We start from the raw sequence: 21225 nt of genomic DNA, 5'->3' as shown, positions 1-21225 counted from the left end.
TCGAAGAAATACATTTTTATTAGGAAAGCGCTCTGCAGAGGTGCCAGGCTCTCTCATACCAAACTAATCCCTCCAACTCCACTGGATGGGATGAAGGAGCCCAAAGGGCGTCCAGCTCCATCCATAAATAGTGCTTCCTCCTGGCCAGGAGCAGCGCCGGGGCGGAGGGGAGGGAGGGTGGCATCGGTCGAAACCAGCTCGACCCCACTCCGGCATGCACCGGCAGTGGAGAGCTGTGCCTGGAGGGCGCCGGGGCGAGGGGCTGCTGCCAGCGATGGATGTGGGGCACATCTCTGGCACTGCCCTGGGCACTAAGCAGCAGCTCCCTTCCTCTCCCGTGCTCCGCGACCCCGACAGACCCGAGTGGGGCGCGGGAAGCGAGCGGCTCGGTTACTGCAGAATATACCGTGGGCACGTCTAGTACAACAAGCGCTGCTTATGCGGTCGATAATACTGCTACAAAAAAAAAGGGGGGGGGGGGGGGGGGTGGAATACGCCACACACGGAGCCCCCGGGATGGCGGCCGGGCTGGCTCCTTGCGGTCCCGCCCTGCGCGGGGAGGGAATGCGAACTGAGACCCGGGCAGGGAGCAGGAGCAGGGCACAGATAGAGGGACCGGGTCCTAAGGGCAGGGGGGACTAAGGCAAAAAGGGGGCTGAGTGAGATGGAGGGGGAATAAAGGGAGGCTCAAGGCTCTTCCAGTGCCCCCAGCCCAGTCCAGGCTCCCACGTTCGCTGGTTGTACTGGCAAATGTCCTTCTTCCCGGCGTGCGACCGGTGCAGGGCCGATGCCCGGTTCCAGGTCACTGCACTGCCTGAGCAGGCATAGCAGCTGCCCTGGGAGGCTCCAGGCTCGCTTCCCGGCTCTTCTTCCTGGGAGGCTTCTTAATGGGGGTTTTCTTGGCTGCCTGCTCAGTGGGGAGAGCCTGATCCTGGCCGCTGCCGGCACTTGGCTTCTCCACCCACTTGGGCTCCCCGGCTGCTGTCTCGGCCGCCCCAGGGATCAGTTTTTGCAGATGGGGAGAGGTGGGCAGCAAGGGTTTGCTGGTCTTCTGGCCGCCGGCGGCCGCCGAGCGCTTGGCTTTCTGTGGAGGGGTGGGTTTCTCCCGCTGGGCACTGACCCCGTTCGCCCGGATGCCTCCGTCCCCCTTGTTGAGGCTCTGAGTCTTTTCCTTCAGCTGGGCGGCCAGCTCGGAGGCCAGCTGGGGATGCAGCGGCTCGGAGCGGGGTTTGCTGGTGCCGGGGCTGCGAGGAGCATCCCTGGTGTCCCCGGCCCGCCGTTCCTGCTGGAAGGCACCCATCTTTCGGAAGGCGTTCTGCACCGCCCCGTTGATGCTCTCCATCGGCTCCGAGCCGGCTTTGCTTCTCTGCTTGGGTTTGGAGGGTGACTGGGGCTCCCCAGCGAGGCTGGATTTGCCCTCGGGGACGCCGGTTTCCTTCGGTTGCTTCTGCGCTTTCTCTTTGCCCCGGGCGCCGCCTTTCTCCTCCGCTCTGCCCTGCACGTTGGCCGACGTCTCGCTAGGGCTCCTCTTCCTCTTGGCCAAGCCCTGGCCTTGCTCGGGGCTGCCGGACCGGGCGGCCGCTTGCTCTGGGGACTGGCTGGGTGCCGGCAGCGAATTGGACTGGCCAGAGTTGTACCTGCCGTGGATCCAGGAGACTTTGGGCTTCGTGGCCGGGTCTGGAGGACGGGGCTTGGTCCTTTCCGGGGATGGCGGCTTCCCGGGGCTGCGGGGCTCCGCAGTGGCATCCTCCTCCTCCTTGGACTGCTTGGAGAGGCGGGCGACCCGGGCGTAGAGCGCGGCGCCGGCCGAGCCCGAGCCGCAGGAGGAGCGTTCGCTGTCCGAGGACTTGAGCAGGGGGGTCTCACTGCTGTCGGCCGGGAAGGCTCTGACAGAGCCCGTCTCCTTCAGGAACGTGTATTCGCCCGCTTCCTCCCCGCTGATCGGGGCCAGCAGCTTGTCCCCGGGGCTGGCAGGTGTCCCTCTGTCCCTGCTGTCACCCATGCTCTCTGCGGGAAGAGAGCACAGCGGTGTCAGGTGGGATGTGCCTGAGGAGGGGAAGGACTGAGATGCTCCCACAGGACAGTGTCCTCCCAGTTAAGCTCCCAGTCGGGGATCTCCTGGGTCTTAACCCTGGAGCAGCAAATGCTGGAGGAGGGAGCTCTGAAACTGTGTGGGAGGCAAGACTGGAACCTGCACTCCTTCCTGGGGCACGAGGAACCAGGGTGACACGGTCCCCACCACACAAGAGTGATTCTCCATCGAGCAGGCCCCTGGTGATGTCCCTGAAGTCCCCTGGGGATGCACCCTATTCCCTGCTCACCTTCATGGGGGACGCAGTACACGGGCCCCTCATCCGTGGTGTCAAAGGAGGAGAAGGAGCCGCGGGATGACCAGGATGGGGAAGGCTGCTCCACCACAGAGGGTGGTTCGATAAAGCTGCAGTTCAGGGTGTTTTCCAGGTCATGGTGGGCCACTGTGAGGGCAAGGAACTGTTGTCAGTGCCTGTTCTGCTGAACCCCCAAGTCCCCGCTGCCAGCCAGGAGGGTGGGATGCTGCACAGCTCCCCGCTGCCCAACTTCCTGCTGGGTGTCAGGGACAGGGACAGCATACAAGGCATGGCAACACCTCTTGATGCACAGTCCCACCAGATTCCTCAGCCAAGTGGCCACAGAAGCCATCAACCAGCAGTGGTGGTGACCAGCATCCCCCATGCTTGGGCTGTGGGCAGCAGAGCCTCTTCAAGCCTCACACTTCCATCTATCCCCCTCTTCAGCTGCCCAAATTGAGGATGGACGTGGTGGAGGGATGAGCCATCCAAACCCTGGGTCCCATGAGGACTTGGTGAGTGTCCTGGTGGTCACCCATGAGCTGTGCAACTGGGCACAGCCACCTTGCAAAGAGGGTCCTGGCACTGTGACTGTCCCCTTCTTAGGGAGAAAATTAGCTGCTGGCTTTAATCCACTCATTCCCACTTCAGCATCACTGACTGCATTTTCCTTTTCCATGTGCATTTGCACATGGATGCAGAAGGATGATCAAAAGAAGCCTGCAGCAGGGGGATGTACCTTTTCCCAATTCTGCCACTTTTCAATCCCTTTGCCAGCTTCTTCCCTCCTGAAGCTGAGTAGGAGTATCCCTCCCATCATCCCCTAGCACTGCCCCTCTGCCAAGGGGCCACCCACAGAGAAGTCAAGTGGAAGAGAGAAACCACCAGAGGAAAAACCTGCTGTGTTAATAAAATGAAATAGAGAAGAGGAGCAGTTAAGAGTTGTCTGGGCTGGAGTGACCTTTTTTCTCAGCTTGATAATTTTAAGGCTTTTTGCTGGATAAGCTCATGTCCCAACACATCCTGAGGGGCTTTCCCAGGTGCCCACAGCTTCAGCATCATCCTTGGATACCCACAGAACTGAGGCAACACCCAGCTGTGAGGATGGGCCGATCCTCCCGGAGAGCCATGCAGCAGTAGATGCACTTGTCCCCATCCCCTTCCACTGGCTTTTGTCCCCTGGGACAGTGACAAGCTGCCTTCAAGGCCAGGCAGAGCCTTGCTTTGGATAAAGGGCTGCAAAAGGGTGGTCCCAGGGGATGCTCAGGCACTGCCCAGGCTCCCCAGGGAATGGTCATGGCCCCAAGGCTGCCAGACCTCCAGGAGTATTTGGACAATGCTCTCAGGCCCAGGGTGGGGTTGTTGGGGTGTCTGGGCAGGGCCAGGAGCTGGACTGATGATCCCTGTGGGTCCCTTCCAGCTCAGGATATTCTGTGATTCTATGAAAACCCCATGCACAGAGAGAGTCCCAGCTGTACATGGATATTTCCAGGTATTTTTAATCTTTGACTGAACATCCCAACTGCATCCCAACCGCAACTGCATCCCAGTCATGCTGCAATTGCCTGGCTGGACTGTTTGATTCTTGCAGCACATCCCTGTTTTACAATAAAATAACTTTTAGTGTTATTGGGGTGCCCACTGGAATGTTTATCCATCATTAGGGAATCTGGCTTCAGACATGTAGGGCCGTTAAAATGACAGCAGTGCTCACCCCTACATAGTTCGGCTTCCTGGAGTAAGGAAAAAAAACCCAAGCAGAGATATTTAAAGAGCAAATGGCCCAGAGAGGGGGAAGCGGCAGTTCCAACATGGCTTTCCTAGTAATAAAAACCAAAAAGAGAAAATTAAAAGCAGCCGTCTGGAAGCAGATGAAGGGAGATGCTTCCTGAGAGGAGGCGTGACGAGCGGCTGGGACTCACAGCCACGAGGTGACTCTGGGACTCCAGTGAGACCCAGGACACAGCCAAAGTATGAAATGAGGATATGTAGTGTACCTGGAAGCTTCGGGAGGCTTGGGGGCTCCATCATGGTCACCAGGGATTTTTCTTCCCTGGCTGTTGGAGCTGAGAGAAACTTGGATGCTTCCCACATATCCCTACCTGTCACTGCTCCCCAAAATCTCCCGGAGCCACAGCATCAGGATGACAACCCCAGCCCTGCTTGCACGGTTAGTCTCAAGACCATGATGAAGCAGAGAAGAGCAGCAGAAGAACCATGAGAGAGGGATCCCAGAGTCCTCCTGGCCACCCCTTCCCACTCATCCCAAGCTCCCCATGATCAGCATCACACTTGGGGCTGGTTGAGCTTTGCTGCTTGGAGAGGAGATGCGGTGGGTTGCAGGGCACAGGTTAGCCCTGGCATCTTCAGGGTGATGTGACCAAGACCCACGCTGGTACCACTGACACCTGAGGAGCAAATCCCACACACAGGGGTACCCAAACGCTGGCCTTACGGCCACTGGTGTAAGCCCAGGGTGTGGCCCTGCAGGCTGCCAGCTCAGGTGCGATCCCCAGTGAGATGTGGATCCAAAGCTGCTGCCAAGGCTGAGGAGCAGCTTTTGAGGGAGGAACCTGGGGCTCCAGGCACTTGATGAGCTTTTGTGGGGCTTCAAGACCTGCTGTCCCACCTGGGAAGGTTCGGGGCTGGTGTAGGTAGAACCTACACAAGGTTCTACCATGTGTAGGCTTGCACTCACCAGTGTTTGAGCCCAGAGGGGAAAACCCACCTGGTGCCAGCAAACCCATGGCTAGAATGTGGGCAGCTCCAGAGCAACCACTGCCCAGGCATCAGCCAGCACCAGTTTCACTGTCACATCCCCACAAGGTCCTGAGCACCTCCAGCACTGACTTGACCCTTGGGTTGGGGCACTTCAGCAACTCCTGCTGGGGCAGGACGAATGCTGGGAACAAGTGGCCTCTGCCAGTGGATACTGGCTACTGTGGCTTCCACAGCCCCAAGTGTGGTCATGATGTGGCACCCTGGTCACCAGGCATCAGGGATGCAGCTGCCACAGGCACCCCAACAGGTCTCTGTCACCCTGGGGTCCCCAGACCCAGTGGGGGCTGGAGGCACTGCCAGACCAGGTGTCAGTGGGACTGGGAGCTGCTGGAACCCATATGGACTCCACTGTGCTGGATAACACAAGGCAAGCCCTGACCAAAGCCTTTCCTTCTGGTGAGATGACAACCCTCAGCCCCACAGCAGACTCCAGGAACAGCCCCAGCCCTGCTGGGACCCGAGACCATCCTGAGCACCCTCAGCCTTTCGTGGGGCCGCTGCTGCCCTGTGTACACAGAGCAGCTGGGCTGGTGCCAGCTGCCTGCAGGCAGCCCCCCTGCCCTCATCGCACACAGGCACCCTCTGTCCTCTCCAAGCCCTTCCTGGCCCCTTCCACAAACATAGCCTCTATGATCCTCTGTTATTCTTCCAGCGGGAATGTTTCTTGGGCCCTGGCACACCCTGCTCTAGGCAGGGCTTTGCTGTACCCCACGTGGCAAGGGGTTATCCCCCCCAGCTTGGATGCTGAAGGTTGTGTGTGGTGTGCAGGGATGGGGGTCACCTCTACGTCCTGCTTGGGAAGAGGGATTTAACCTTATGCTGAGCTACTGTGTGCCAGGATGTGGCTGCTCTGGGGGTTCCACCAGCACAGCATGCCCAGGGAGGTGCTGGGCTCAGGAGGAGGGGCTGGGGCTGAAGCGCATCCCAGCATGGGGTGGGGATTGCTGCCTTCACACCAATTTTACTCCATGGGGTTGCAGCAGAACCCCAGCTCCCCATGCTGGGAAGAGGTGCAAGGAGAGTCCAGAGAGTGCAGGGGACAGCATTCCTCAGCTTCTGGGATACAGGGGGTCCCCAATAGCCCTGACAGTGTCATGTCAGGGGCTTTGCCAGGTATGAACAGCTCCCTACAAGCCAATTCTGTCCCGGGCAGAGTGGGAAGCTCAACCCAAATCTCTGCCCCTCCATCCTCAACTCTGCTGCACATGGCAGGAGGGTGGGCATCCCCCCAGATACTCTGGCTCCAGGCAAAGCTGGGCAGGGTTACCTCAGGATCAAAAGCACTAGCAAGGCATCTTGCTGAGTGACAGGCGTCATTCCTTTCCAGGGGAACCTCAGGAGAGTAAACCCAAAACTACTCAGCAGATCTCCAGAACCAGGCACAACCTTTGCATCCTAACGAAGCAAAATGTGCTTGGAGATCCAGAAGCTGCAGACAGAAAGGGCTGAGCCCCTGCGAGCCAGGCAGCTCATACCAGCCACTGAAATGCTCCCAGGGATCTGTGTGTCCCTGTCACTGCCCTGCCATGCTCATCTCCCCGCTTTGGGGCTGCAAAGGATGCTGTGAGCCACACACACTGCCCTGACAGGAGTAAAACCTGGCTCTCTGCACCCTCCCCAAACCGCAGCACCTTACCCATGACCTTGGGTAGCTTCTGGCGGCGCAGGGGGATGCGCGGGAGCTTCATCCCAATCCGACTGAACCGCCCACACAAACGTCTCGGAGGCTTCTTGGCTGCTGCTGGGTCCTGGCTTGAGCTGCAGAGAAGGTAATGGCACTGTCAGAGGCACTGTTCCCCTCCTGTGGTGGGGACAGCCTTCGTGGGCAACAGAGACAGGCAGTAGCTCAGGGATGCTGCAAGTGCTAAGGGGTTTTGGAGTGATAATGGGGTGGATCAAAAGCAGGGATGTGCCCAGGCCGAAGGCGTTGGGGACCCACAGAGGCTGCTGTCAGCCCTGGGCACCAGCTTGCACACACCAGGATGTAGAGCAGTGCCAGGGGATGGTGGCAAGGCCAGATCCAACCACGGCCATTGGCAGTGCAGCCCCAAAATACCTGCAATGCCTCGTCAAGACTCCAAACCTTTAAAAAAAATAAAAATCATCCCAACCCAGAGCCAAACATATGGCTTCTCTTTATTTGCTCTCTGGTTTTGAAGCCTCCTGGGGCTGCGTTTTCAAGCAATTCTCTGCAGCCACAGGAGTGAGTGGCTTTCTGTGTTGACTCAAGGAAACCTGCGCCGCCATGCCCACCACCCCCTGCAAGGGATCGCCCCGGGACAGCACCATGGGTCACCCATCAGTCTGGGGACACTGTGGTCTGGGCACTCTGGGAGAGAGGAAACACTCTGGAGCCATTCCCCCTCTCCTTGTGCTGTTCCTCACCTGCTGGGTTTGTGCTTTACCTGCAGGATAATTACCTGCAGCCCCCAGGCTCTCCAAGCCAGCTGTGCCGGGCTGGGATTGAGCTCACAGGGTGGCAAGGGGAGGCTTCTGGAAAATTCCTATGCAGTGGCTGGCGGCACAAGGGGGTTTTCTCTGCAGCTGGAGGAGCTCCAACAGCCCTCTCATCACTTGCTGAGCAGCACAAACCTTTCCCCCTGCCTTGGGTCTGTCCCCACGCCTATTCTCATGGTAGGATGTTAACCTGGTGCTGCCAAAACACTGCCAGCATCCTGACCTTGCTCAGGAACCCACCCTCCCAGCCCTGATAATCCATTCCCATGTGGGACAGTCAGCATCCCCTCCACCCCCCAGGCCTCATCCCTTGGCCCAGGGGTTTGTTCTGAAGGTCTTGGCTTGTGACTCGATGCCCTTGCTGTATTTCAGGGCTCCCTTTGCAGATCAGCTCCAGACCGTAGAGAGTGGAGGGGACTTGGCAGGTCTCCATGAAATGATGGCCCACAAGAGAGAAACAAAGTCAAGGAGAGCAAGAAAGGGTTCCCCAGGAAAGGCTCACCCTGAGCACCTCCATTAGCCCTGATGATGCAGCAGGACTGCTCAGACCCAGGTACCCACATGGTGCCATGTGGGCAGCACAGTTCTGCCTCAGTTTCCCTGCAGCACTGCTGTCCCAGCATGGTCTCTGCATCTCCCTGTCAATCCCAGACCCCACTGGTCTTCCACACTCCCAGCCTGGTGAGATCCCTCCTGGTCCCGGCACTCACCCACTGGCTTCGTCCTTCTTGCGGCAGACGCAGCAGCAGCAGAGCAGGGAGAGCAGGAGGATGAGCAGCAGCGCCAGGAGGGCCCCTGCCCCGATCACCCCCATCCTCTGGTTGGCCTCTGCAAGGCATACCCGCGACTCAGCCCGGGGCCAGCCCTGTGGCAGAGCCCAGCCCTCAGTCCCTGGCACTCACCCATGTGGCAGGCGCCCGTCAGGGGGTCACAGGCGCCGTCGTGGCAGCTGCAGACACTGGCACAGTTGGCTCCGTAGTGTCCGGGAGGGCAAGTCAGGTTACAGCTGGAGGGAAGGGCTGGATGAGAATGGTGCATCCCCCACCCCAGGCACAGCAGTGGGGGCCACTTGGCTGCCACCTCCTCCCAAACCCTCCAAGCTCCAGGGAGCACTTCTCCAGCTTGCTCCAACACAGCTCCTCCACATCCTGAGGGAACCCTTAATCTGCAGGGATCAGGAGCCCATCACCCACACAGTGGCTTCGCCCATTGCTCAGAAGATTCGGCCCAGCTGGATCTCAGACTCTCTTGCTGCTCTCTGCATGGGACTTCACCATTAGACACAGTAATTAGGAAAGGTCATTAACCCAGCAGTCACATCTAAAGACACCCTGATGTCACACACAGGGATTCCAGCTCAGCTCAGTGGTGATGTGGCCATGGCACCCCAAGCCCCACCCCCCACCAAGCCAGGCAGAACCACAGTGGCCACAAGCTGGGAAGGTGCCCAAATTTACTTTTTTTTTTTTTTTTTTTTGCCTCCAAGAAGGAAAAACAACAGAGCAGCCCTAAGACCCTCCCAGTTTGGTTATGTCTGGTGTCAAACCTCCACTCCTGGTAAAATGACTTCCTGATGGTGTCACAGAGATGATAGGGACACGAATAAATGGGCACCAATCCATGGGTCTCAAGGGCTTGAGCACGGAAAACATGTGCCAGGCATGTGCCAAAGCACCTGGGCCTTTTCTTGTCAGCGGGTCCAACCCAACCTGCCTCCCCAGACACGGGCCAGGCACTACAGAGCAGGACCCAGATGGAGCTGGGAGATGTTGGCAGCACTGCTGGGCACCAAACCCTCCGCCAGCTGCATCCCAGCTGGAATGGCTGCAGATGGAAAGAGCCAGTGGGCCCCAGCCCAAACCCACTCCCCTGGGGACACAGCTGCCCCCAGCCCTTGGCGCTGTGCCCCAAGGCGGCTCAGCCCATTTCACACTCCAACAACTTGCAAAGTGCCACTTTGGCCAAGCCTCCTGCCTGCTGTGTGCCTGGTTCGTGCCTGTCATGTGCCAGTCATGTGCCCATCATGTGCCTGCCAGGATGGACGCTGAGCTTCTGTGTCTGCTCTGCTGCACCGGGCAGCTAATGCAGCAGAACAGGAGCAGGGATAGTCCCCCAGCAAGGCAAAACCTCTCAACGCAATACTTGGCCCCACATTTCTGCCCCAGGCTGAGATTTTGGGAGCAGAGGAGGGTGACTTTTTTCCGGCAGAGTCCTGACACTTCTGGGAAAGACAGAGAAGATAAAGCACTTTGTGCACACATGAATATTCCAGCAGCTGCTCCTTTAGCCTCCTCCCGACACAGAGCTGAGAGGACATGCTGCATGGCAAGGACGTTGCTTCTACCTTCATTGCAGAAATCCCCTTTTTAGCAAAATTATACCCTGCTGACAAAACCACTGGTTTGGATATAGTCACAGGGATCTGCCTGAGCACCCGGACCATTCCCGAGCCTGCCCGACTGCACCACCTGGCACAGCTCAGCTCAAGGTTATGGCACCAAGGCTGCATCCCAAGCATCCCCCATCCCCACCTTCCCAGTGCTGTGCCAGGGTCTCAGAACAGGTTAATCCACACTCTGCCCTCTGGCACTGTGCCGAAAGCATCACTACACCCCCCTAGGGAGCATTCAGACCCTCTCACCTCTGCCTTTGCTATCAAAGGTGGCCATGATGCCCAGGCTGGGCATCCTGAACTGGTGCCAGTGCCCAGCAACTGTTCCAGCACCACAAGTGGTTGGCAAAGCCCCACAAAAAAAATCCCCAAAATGAAAATGCTCCCTGTTTTTATGCCCTGAGTGAAATGCCAGCGTGGGCAGGATGCCAGCTCCAAATCCCTGTCCTTGCTGTCACCCTCAGTTAATTGCTGGGAAAACCTGAGCACCACCCAGCAGGACCTGGGGGAGCTGTCTGCGTGTCCAAGCCAGGCGGAAAACGCTTTCCTCATCTTTTCAAACAACATTTCAGTCCCATGATGGGAAACACTACCCAGGGATGTGAGCAGACCCTCGATGGCCCTTGTACGCCTGGACTGGGGGGAGGGGGAGGCCTGGGAAAGACCCCAGCCAGAGGCAGAGCTTTAAGCAGGAGCCCCCCTGGATGCCATGCCTGTGAGGCTGTTTGTTATTCTGAGATGTGGTTTTCTCTCTGTTTTTGGATAGAAATTCCACCCTGGACTTAAAAACTCCCAACAGACCACCACTTTGTTGATTTGTTTTTGCCGAACAGGCCTTTTCTAAAGCACAACACCCCTTGCTGCTCTGTGAGCTTGTCCTTCCCCCTCTGTTCACCAAATCATCCGAACTATTGCCCATGAGCGCTTCCACTGCAGGAAACCTCTCAGCTGGGAACAGCATAGAACACAAGGGGGCAGGAGGTGCCTGAGCATCACCTCTTCCCCAAGGTGCCCCCAGGTGTGCTCAGCAGTGCCTCACTTACTATGTGCCGTGGGAGCCGGGGTGGCAGAGGCACTGCCCAGTCTCGAAGTGGCACTGGCCATTGACGCAGTCGCTGCAGACGAAGGCGCAGTTCTCCCCATATGTCCCGTTCCGGCACTTGGTTTCACACCTGGGAGGGATGAGGGCAAGTGGCTGGAGCACCCATGGCACTTGGGGACCTCCAGCATCCCTCCACATGCATGGAGACGGGGCTGTATATCACCGTGGTAGCTTGTGGTTTCTGAAGCCAGGAGAGGGGTACAGGCATGGACTGAGCCCACTGACATGGCCGTGGAACTGGAGGGAGCCTGCGAGACCCCTACCCTATGCCCCTTGGACCCTGGGTGCTTGCAGTGGAGCTCAGCACTCAAGCTGGGATGCTGTCCTGCAAACTCTAGTGCCCAGGATTGGTTCCAGGGCTGCAGAACCCTTCAGTGACCCTGTTCCCTGGGAGAATCAGGGAAGCCAGGCACTGCTCTCTCAGAACCCAACGCTGCACCCAGCCGCACTCACCGGTCTCCGATCCAGCCTGGGTTGCAGTGGGAGCATTTTCCATTGATGTGATTGCAGGTGTGGCCATCCTTGCAGGGGGGACAGAGCTTCTCGCAGCCCTCTCCGTAGAAGCCAGGTGAGCAAGGCTGGTCGCACTTGGTGCCGTTCCAGCCTGCCTCACACGTCAGGCAGCGCCCATCGGCCACGGTGCATGGCTGCAGGCTCTTGCACTGCCCACACCTAAAATGGCCGAGGGGAACCCATCACCCAGTGGACCCCAAACCCTCCTGCTGCCACCTCCCACCAGTGCTGGATCAGACCCAGCAGGGCTGGCCACTCACCGCCTCCTGCAGCCTTGGCCATATAAGCCAGCCGGGCACGGCTCGCGGCAGTACTTGCCCCGGTAGCCTGGCTCACAGGTGCAGGTCCCATCCACCTGGTTGCACTTGCCCTTGTAGCACTGGCAGTAGCGGTCGCAGCGGGGCCCAAAGGTCCTCTCCCGGCACTGGCAGCGCCCTGTGAACTGCTCGCAGGGCGAGTTGTTGCAGGAGCACTGGTTGTTGCAGCCACGTCCCCACCAGCCGGGCTGGCACAGGCAGTTGCCCGTCTGCTGGTCACACTGAGAGTTGTGGCTGCAATAGCAGGAGCTGGAGCACTGTGGGCCCCACCAGTTGGGCTCACAGGTGCATTTGCCTGTCTTCTGGTCACACTTGCCATGCTTGCAGAGGCAGATGTTCTCGCACTTGGGGCCCCAGCGGTTGAGGTTGCAGGTGCACTGGCCTGTCACATCCTCGCACTGCCCGTTGGGGTGGCAGTTGCACATTTCCTTGCAGTCGGGACCCCAGAACTGCCGGGGACACTCTGTGGGGAGAGCCATCAGCCTCAGCACTGCCCAGGGGGACAACCCCACCACCAGGCACCAATGGAGACCCCCAGTCCCCAACAGAACCTCTTGACCACAGTCCTCTTTCTCCTCCCCCCAGTGCACTGGATCTAAGAGGAGACCTCAGCAAAGGGACAATGCCCTGGGAACAGAGCCAGGGGACAGGCAAGGGCAGAGCAAGAGCATTCACAGCTCCATCCCTGATGATCTGCTCTGGAAAGTTACCCCAGGATAAGCCAGGTCCACCCCAGTGAACCCCCTGAGGACACAAAGGCACCTGCCAGTACTCACTGGTGTCGCAGGTGGCACCGAAGTAGCCGTGGCGGCAGCGGCACTCGCCGGGCCTGACGCACACCTCGTTCTCCTTGCAGGTGAAGTTCCCCTCGCACACAGCTAGACAGATGGACACACAGCAGGCATGAGCACCAGTGCTTGCTCCCTAAAGCCCTCCAGACCCCTCCAGAGCAGAAAAAGGGCTGTGCAGTGACCCTCTGAGTCCTGCTGAGCTGTGGCACTGCGACCATCCTGGCGAGCAGCTGCCTGGGCTGGATGGGACCCTTGCCAGAAAAATGCCACCAGCCTCCTGTCACCCAGCTCAGCTCCATCTCTGCCAGCCAGATAGGATGCCACCCATCCTGGCCACCAGCCTCCTGCCACCCAGCCAAGCCCTGTCCCTGCCAGTGGCTGCACCCAGTGGTGTTGTCCCTTGCCCAGCTCTGCATTGCCAGAGGGCAGAAGGGTACAGGGAGCGGAGGGGTTGTAGGCACTGCCATCCCAGCACTGCCTCTGCCACGTGGCCACCGGCCACCAGCCCCTGGTGGGGGCCTGGAGCCAGGCAAGTGCAGGATGTGGGATAGGCAGCAGGGACAGGCAGCACCGCGGTGCAGGCAGAGCTCACAGATCCCACACGGCCCTGGACAAGCTCCCTTAGGCACTGGGAGAGGGACAGACAACCACCCATCCCAGCCACCTTACCTGGGAGTTGTTAGACCTACGGTGATGGATATTATAGAAACCCCTAAAATAGACAGATTACACAGGTTAGGAGCAGTGAGTCTAAAGGTTAGAGCAGGTCAGGGGGGCAGGAGATGGGGACGGCTCACTGTGGGACCATCCTCCCCCCACTGTCCTGGCAGATCCTGTCCTTCTCCCTTCCAGAGGGGCCACATCCTGTTCCCAACGCATGCAGCGAGTGGTTACAAGGCTCATGCACAGTGGGTTAGTTGGTTATGGGGGCTTTGGTCCCAGCTGCAAAGTGCCACCTTCAGCTCTCCCGGGGTATGGTGAGCCCTGTGGCCAGCCAAGACTGTGGGGGAGCCCCAAAGCAGCTGCCTTCATTGTGGTGGCAGTGCAGGGAATGATGCTCCCAGGATTTCATGCTGAGCATCCATGCTGGGCTCACTGCGGCCCCCAGTAAAGAGCTGTGAACCTTGTACAGACTGAGTCCAAGCTCAATGGTCTTTGTCAGCTCCAGCAGCCTCTCCCCAGTGGGGCCACAATGCCTGGTCTGGACAGCTTCAGCTTCACCGGTGGCTCTGGCTCAGCTACCCACACTGCTGAAGCATCTGTGGGGAATCTCAGTCCCATCCCTGCAGCTGCACCTTCACCCTGGGGGACACTTCACTGTCCCTTGGAACCCTGAGTAGCACCCCCAAGTTCTTGGACCCAGAGCTGGCTGTTAAGGAGAGAAAGCCCCACAGGTCTGTGACCCCTGACACTGGGGCTGAGCACTCGTTCCATCCGCATGGTGCTGGCTTGGAGCACTGCAGGGAGGCAGCACTCCGGCTGCAGTTTCTCAGGACAGGGGGGCCCAGCCACGGGACACATCAGGGTGGCCCCTGACAGTGGTGGTGAGGCCAGGAGGGCTCAGTGAAGGATGGGCACAGCCCAATGAAGCAAAATGCCGGTGTTTACCTATTAAACACTCGTTCCCTTGTTGCCTCCATCCCAGGCAGCACACGAGCACCGAGGAACTGCAGGGATAAAAAAAGCATCACAAATAGTTACAACTCTCAGAAAGTCCTGGTCCTTTTCAAAAACCCACCAGGCCACTGAAGTCCTGATGGTGAGAGGTCCTGCTGGGGACTTCTACACCTCCAAAGGGGAAGGAGAGCTCTTGACTCCTCCTCCAGCACAGAGTGAGTTAATGGATCTGTTGGGGCATCCCATGGATGCCCTACCAGCCACTAAGGTGATGCCTGGAGTAAGAGCAGGACCAGTTCCTCCCATTAATAAGGAGTGATGAAAAAGCAAAAGTCATGTTTGCAACCTCTACAATAAAAAAATCCAAAGATCCCCACAAAAGCTGGGAAAAAAGGGAAAGTTCTAAATGTCCCAGGGGAAAACATGACTTGAATCCCAGGCTTGGTGCCTGGTGGCTTGGGGATGGCACCCCAAAAGCAGGTTGGAACCACCTAGCTGGAGTAGCTGGAACACAGTCAGCTCCCAGGGAATGTCCCTATGTACAAGCAGGGGGATGCCAACTGCAGGCAGCTGGAATGTGTCCCTGAGCTCTTGAGAGTCCTGGAGTGCCACTACCTCCAGGGAGTACCAGGTGACACCTCACCCACACTTCGTCAAAGAATTCTCCCCAAGCAAATGTCTGGGGGCTCATGATGCTGCAATTGGGTGTGGGGAGTACACTCCCCATGACCCCACAGAAATCCCTGTTTGTAGACCCCTGCTCATCCCTGGAGCGACCCACTCATCCTCGGGGTGATCCACACTGCCTGATCTCACAGAGAGAGTGATGCCGGAGGGTCACAAACAGCACAGGCGGATGCTGCAGTCAAGGAAAACTTCACCCAGGCTGGTCCGGCGGCGCAGCCTGGAATGCATTTGGTTTTTTCTTTTTTTTTCCTCTTTTCCTCTTTATATGTAACAAATGCAGAAGAGGAGGAGACAGCGAGGAAGTATTCGCTCAAAACCCAGCGCAGTCACAGGACCACGTCTGGCTGCCAGACCGCCTCGTCCTGGGGCCGGGGAGGGAGCTGCCAGCAGCCCCTCGGCCAAAGCGGGGTCCTGGGGCCACAGCTCCCGCCCCGGCCCCTTGGCGGGCAGCACCCACATGGCCCAGCCAGGAGCACCGTGTCCCCCTTTTCGTGGCGGACAGTGAAAAGTTGGAAAGGAGGCAGAAAAGAACCACAAAAATGATTCAAGGCCTGGAAAAAATGCCTTGCAGCCGGAGCCCAAAATAGCTCCATCTATGCAGCCTGTGGAAGCAGCCGCAAGATGCTGCGATGGCAGCAGCACAAACGCCCCCCACGGGGACCCCAGGCCTCAATGCGGAGCTCTGCTCCTGCCGAGCATGCGAGGGGATGCATGGGATTAATGGCAAAGGGGGGCTAACCACCAAATCACCTACCCTAGGACTGGGTGGGCTGGAGTCAAGGTCCTTTTCTGCAAGAAGCTTCAGGCTGGGCCCCCAAAAAGCTTTGCCAGCTGTGCTGGAATACTCAGGCACAGGTGGGGAAGGGTCCATGGTGCTCTTGCCCTCCCACGGCATGGCCAAAGCCTCACTGTTCCACCTGGGGTTGCTTTCACCACTCCACCCTTTAGAAATTCAGTTTGGTGGCTTTTAGAATGAAACCATCACAGGTTTGCAAGAGAAAACCCTTCCACCTGGGAAACCTGCCTCTAACAGCCCAGCCCGGCCACCAAAAAGGGCATTATGGGGAATGTGCAAAAAAGTATCCTTTGTGATGAAAGCCCTGAGCTGATGGCGGGGAGCTGGGAGTTACTGGAACATGATGGCAGGAGGTAAAATCTTCTGCCATGAGCTGGAGGAGGTGAGTGGCACCACGACCACCCCCAGCTGGGACCCAGCCCACAGTGTCACAGGATTTGGGCTTATCTGTTCCCTGATAGCTAATCTCTCCTTCCCCGTGGCTGCTGATGGCCTCCCACACCCTGCTCAGCCCCCACCTCATTTATCAGAAGCTTTGACAGCAAATAAACTTGGTCCTGTGGTAAGGAGAGGTAGCCAGGATGCGGCACTGGGAAACCATTGCTCCCAAAGGACTGGTCCCAGAGCACAGCCAGCCCATGGAGGGTCAGTGCTGGCTGCAGGCCACCAGTGCTCATCAGAGTGTGGGACTAAAAGGTGTTTCATGGCCTCAGCTCCTTGACAAAGGGCTTGCTCCATGTGCCCCCTGACCAGTGGAAAGGGAAAACTGGGAGATGTGTTTAAAAGCTTGCTCCTGACCCACACAGATATGGCACTGCAGACATCCACAATGCAAATACTTTCTTTCCTTCAAAGCACTACAAATGCTGGGAAAAAAAGAATGAAAAGCTGCCTCTGAGCTGTGGCAAGGGCTTGAGACCTCAGCTGATGTGGAGGAAAAGGAGTGGGATGTGGGCAGAGCTGGAGCTGCCACCTGCAGGGACAAGTCCTCCATGCCAGCCTTGCCCCCAGCCCACGGCCATGTCCTGCTCATGCTGAGCATCACTGGGATCTCAGCTAATGATCCCAGGCTTTTCACAGAGCTAGAATATTTTTCTTGTGGATTAGTATCCTACACTGCTCCCTGAAATCACTTTACCAATAGATTTGAGGCAGGAGGGGTGGGTCCTGACCCTGACCAGCACAGCCTGCCCTGAACAATGAGGAGCAGGCTCACATCCCTGGAAGCAGGAGCAAGAGTCTGGAACTCAGCTGGGAGCTACCTGTGGTCCCATGTGAGACCATCTGGCTCAACCCAGTGGATGGAGCTGTAGAAGAGCCCAGCATACCCCTGGTGCTTAGAGAACCACTGGCACCTTCTCCATCCCCAGTGCTCCTCCATCCCTCCCCCGCTGCTCCTTCTGGGCATCACCCCAGTGCTAATCCTTCTCTGTGTCACCCATCACTTGGTGCCACCCAGCTGGCACACAGTGCTCCTGGGACTACTGGGTCCCAGGCACTGGCACTCCCCATCTGATGCCAGCTGTAGCTCCCTGACCCCAGCCTCAGGGTGCAGACAGACGGATGGACAGACATCCCCAGGGCAGGCGGGCATAGGATCATGGGCATAAATAGAAACCCTTCAGGCAGAGAAAAAATAAAAGATGAAAGATTGGAAAAGAGAGTGTTAGCAAAAGAGCAGAACAGGACAAAGCAGCGCCCAGGCTATCACAACTGGTACCTTTGGTCATGCCAATGGGCAACCAACCAGTTGTCAAAGAGCTTCAAATTTAAGGACAAGTTGAATTTACGACATGAAACCTGAAAGAGCCCGAAATATGACCTTTTCTTCTGCCCTAAATTATTCCTTGGATCGCTATTTGGGAGCCAGGTCTCCTGAGGCCTCTGAAACTTGTGATGGTATCTCCACAAGATGTCCGGATGGGCTTCACAGAGCCAAGGGTCCAACCAGCAGCTCCACCAGCCTTGGGTGGAGGACATTGGGACCTCCTCCCAAAGCCACCTCCAGCCCCACTGCCTGTGGCCCCAGGCACAGGGCAGGACCTGCAGCACCAGGGCCTTGGTGCCACTGGGGTGGGTTTGGACGGTGACATATGAGGTGTCCTCTGTGTCCATTGTACACAATAATGATGGCGGTGGGTGCCAAGTGGGTGGGTGGAGAGGGAAGAAGGGTTTGCAGAAGGGTGAGGGATAGAAAATTATGCAAACATCATCTGAGCTTCCCTGCCCCACCATCCCCAGCTCCCAGGCTGCCTTCAGGTCCCATTCCTGCTGGAGGATGGACTCCACCAACCTGTCCCACTCAAGAGCCAGTGCCTCTTGCATACCCCATGGCATCCACGGCTGGCACAGTGAGCGAGTCTGAGCCCTGTGGTGCTGGTGCAGCATCTCCCCCACCTTCATCCGTTGGGGATGAGGGGGTCCTTCTGCAAGGGGGAGCACCCAGGCACCCCATCCCCAGCACATGGGGCAGGATACAAGGAACAGGGTGGGGACACTGCTCAAATTCCCTCTGTCGTCCCATGATGTAGTGGCAGCTTTGCTGTGCAGGTCATGGGCAGCCAAGAGGGATGGCTCCCTGTCGAGGAACAGCACGGGTGGGAGCTGCGGCCACTCTGGCTTGTGAAATGCCTCCTTAGGAAACTCCGGCTGTAATTTGAGGAGGGGGCACCAGCGCCCTGTGGCCCTGCTGAATGGAGCCATTATGCGGCCCCTCTCGCTCGCAGCACATGTTTTCCTTGTGGACTTGTCTGACCTCACGGGCAAGATGTAAAGGTGCATTTATGGCCTGGGCCCCCCATCAAGCACAGGGGATCCAGCTCTCCCAGGCAGGAGGCAGTGGCTGTGGGCTCTCTCCCCCTTTGCTGGGGCCAGCGTGGCCCAGGAGCCTGGGCAGCACTGAGTCTGAGCACCGCAGAGAAGCTCGGCTGAGGTGATGCTCTGCAAAAGGACCTGTGGGACACGGAAAGCACTGGGAGCAGGGACAAGTCAGTGCCACCTCCTGAGACCCTGCCCCCAGCCAGGCAGGCAGGATGTGACTGCCGGGACAGCTAGACAGTGCCAGCACTCACATTCTGAAGCCAAACACGAGGGTCCTGGGGCTACCAACTCCACAATCCCCAGCAGCCTGGGGCAGCTCCACCATGACACCCAGAGCATCCTGTATCCCACCAGCCCAGGCTCAGCAGTTCGACCGGCCCCCGGGGGGAAGCAGGACCGGCCCCCACAGTGCAACCCGATTCCTGGAGACACCCAGGACCGGCTCCCCAGCGCAGATCCTGCCCCAGAGATGCAGGATTGCCCTCCGTCCCTCTCACGACTCCATCCCCAGAGACACGCAAACCCAGCTCACTACAGCAGAACCGGCCCCGGGCATCCAGGGCTGGCTCCGGAGGCATCCAGGACCGGTTTCCCGCAGCCCCCCGGGGATCAGCACCAGCCCCCACGTCCCCGGCCCCGCTCGGGCTCAGTTCTTCACGCTCTCCCCGCCGCCGGCTTCTCCCGCCTCAGTCGCGCACAGGACGGACTTTGTCTTGGAAGGCGCCCAGAGCCGCGGCTGCCCGGGATGGTGGATGGACCGGCGAGCCCGTCCCGTCCCGTCCCGTCCCGTCCCGTCCCGTCCCGTCCCGTCCCGTCCCGTCCCGTGGCCCCGGCCCCGCACGGCGCTGGGGGTCCCGTCCCGCCCCGCACACCTGCCTCCCCGCTCCTACCCGCCGGCCCTGCAGACGTTCCTGCCGCGGGGGCTCAGCTCCTGCGCGGCTCCGCGGCTCAGCACCGGCAGCAGCAGCAGCAGCGGCAGAAGCGCGGCCCCGGCCCGGGCGCGGCGGGGCGGCCGCAGCCCTCGGGCCGCCATCAGCGGCGGAGCGACGGGGCTCGGCCGGGTCCGGCACAGCCCATCCAGGGCCGGGCGCTGTCCCCCCGCCCCGGCTTCTCCGCTCCCGGTCCCCGCCCGCCCCGGACCCCGCCGGTCCCCGCTGCCGCTCGGCGGGCGGAAGCCGCGCTGCGATCGCTTCGCCGCCGCCTCCCCCGCGCCCCTCTCGGCGGCGGCGGGAGGGGCTCCGCCGCCAGCCAGGAAATTCCGCATTGGTTCCCCTGACGGCGGGCCAGGCTCCGGGGGCCGCTGCCGCCGCCGCCCCGGCCCCGGGCAGCGCCGCCCCGACGGACCCGAGAGGCTCCACCGGGTGGGCAGCGCCGCCGAACTCGGGGAGGGTCCCCGAGGGGGAATGGGAGGATGCGGAGTCCTGGCTTCCAGCGCAGCCCGGGGGTCCAGTAGCTCCCGGGAGTCCTGGGACTCCTGGGAGTCCAGTGGCTCAGGGGTGTGGATGGCCCGCGATCCGGTAGCACCGGGGATCGGCTGTCACGGTGGTTTGGAAGCTCCAGAGCCCGGGGAGTCCCCAGCAGTCCGATGGCCCCCGGGGTCTGGCTGTCCCGGGATCCAGCAGCTCCAGGGGTTCGACAGCCGTGGGTGTCCAAGAGCTCCGGGTTTTGACTGACCCGGGGGTCTGGCTGTCGCAGGGTCTGGCTGTATCTGGGATCCGGCAGCCCCAGATGCACAGCAGCCCTGGGATCTGTCTGACCTGTGGTTCCAGTAGCTCCAGGGGTCCCACAGTCCTGGGTGCCCAAGGACGCGAGGGTCAGTCTGTCCTGCAGTATGGCAGCCCTGAGGAGCCCGAAAGCCCCAGTATCCACCTGACCCGGGGATCCAGCAGCTTCAGGTGCCCAACAGCCCCAGGATATGGCTTCCCCAAAGGTCTGGTAGCCCCAGTGTCCAGCTGTCCTGCAGGTCCAGGAGGTGCCAGATGCCGGTGTCTGGCATCTCCATGTGCCTGGCAGCCTGGACCAGCCTATTGGGAGCCATGCAGGGACCTGTGGGAGCCAAGTGGTGCCTGCAGCAGAGGAGCCAAGGACCCTGTATAGGGACAGAAAGGCTTCAGAGCAGCCACTGGTTGACCTGCTGTAAGGACACAGCTGGGAATCAGGGGGACACCCTGGGCACCCAGACAAGTCCCACACCTCTAGCATGGTGGGGCAGCCCTGTCAATAAACCTCCTCAGCCTGACAATGCAGCAGCACTGAATGGGCCAGGGCTTCCTTGGCCACCACCCTGTGCCAGCTGCATTTTAAGCTTAATGGTCACTGCAAGAGGTGCCTCAAGCTTCTTTGAGCTCCCAGGACACCTGATAACAGTATGGGGGAAGCGTGGATGGGGACACCCCAGCCATCTCCCTTAAGGCAGTGCAAATCCAGCTGAACAGCTGCATGTATCCCCTGAGGAACACTGAGGAACGCTGGGGAAGGTGTATGGACAGTGCATCTCCCAAAGAGCTGCCTCTGAGGGCCACACATCTCCAGGAATCTCCTGTGGATGTGGAGCCTCCATCCCAGTAGGCATGAGTTGGGGACCATCCTTCTGGAGAGGATCAGGGGGTTCTGGGCACCTTGGGA

General features: G+C 59.3%; 1 protein-coding gene across 3 annotated transcripts; it reads right to left on the bottom strand.

The window, feature by feature from the left end:
- On the bottom strand, nt 1-19879 carry SCARF2 (scavenger receptor class F member 2). Of its 3 annotated transcripts, none has more exons than XM_048322942.1 (12): nt 19491-19507; nt 14289-14347; nt 13350-13392; nt 12666-12767; nt 11833-12352; nt 11513-11731; nt 11001-11129; nt 8468-8571; nt 8276-8393; nt 6745-6866; nt 2322-2474; nt 1-2007 (listed from the first exon to the last, which is right to left on the bottom strand). In XM_048322942.1, the coding sequence occupies exons 5-12, from the start codon at nt 12312-12314 to the stop codon at nt 803-805; spliced, it is 2532 nt and encodes an 843-aa protein (XP_048178899.1). In that variant the 5' UTR covers nt 12315-12352; nt 12666-12767; nt 13350-13392; nt 14289-14347; nt 19491-19507; the 3' UTR covers nt 1-802. The 3 variants fall into 3 exon arrangements, with proteins under 3 accessions (XP_048178899.1, XP_048178900.1, XP_048178898.1); XM_048322943.1 differs by lacking the exon at nt 19491-19507 and adding an exon at nt 19473-19487; XM_048322941.1 differs by lacking the exon at nt 13350-13392 and having other exon boundaries at nt 19491-19879.
- Between the last annotated feature and the right edge of the window lie 1346 nt (nt 19880-21225).

The sequence above is a fragment of the Corvus hawaiiensis genome, chromosome 18, assembly GCF_020740725.1.
Source record: "Corvus hawaiiensis isolate bCorHaw1 chromosome 18, bCorHaw1.pri.cur, whole genome shotgun sequence".
Taxonomy (NCBI): domain Eukaryota; kingdom Metazoa; phylum Chordata; class Aves; order Passeriformes; family Corvidae; genus Corvus; species Corvus hawaiiensis.
The sequence above is the reverse complement of the archived record's forward strand: the minus strand, read 5'-3'. Positions and strand labels throughout refer to the sequence as shown.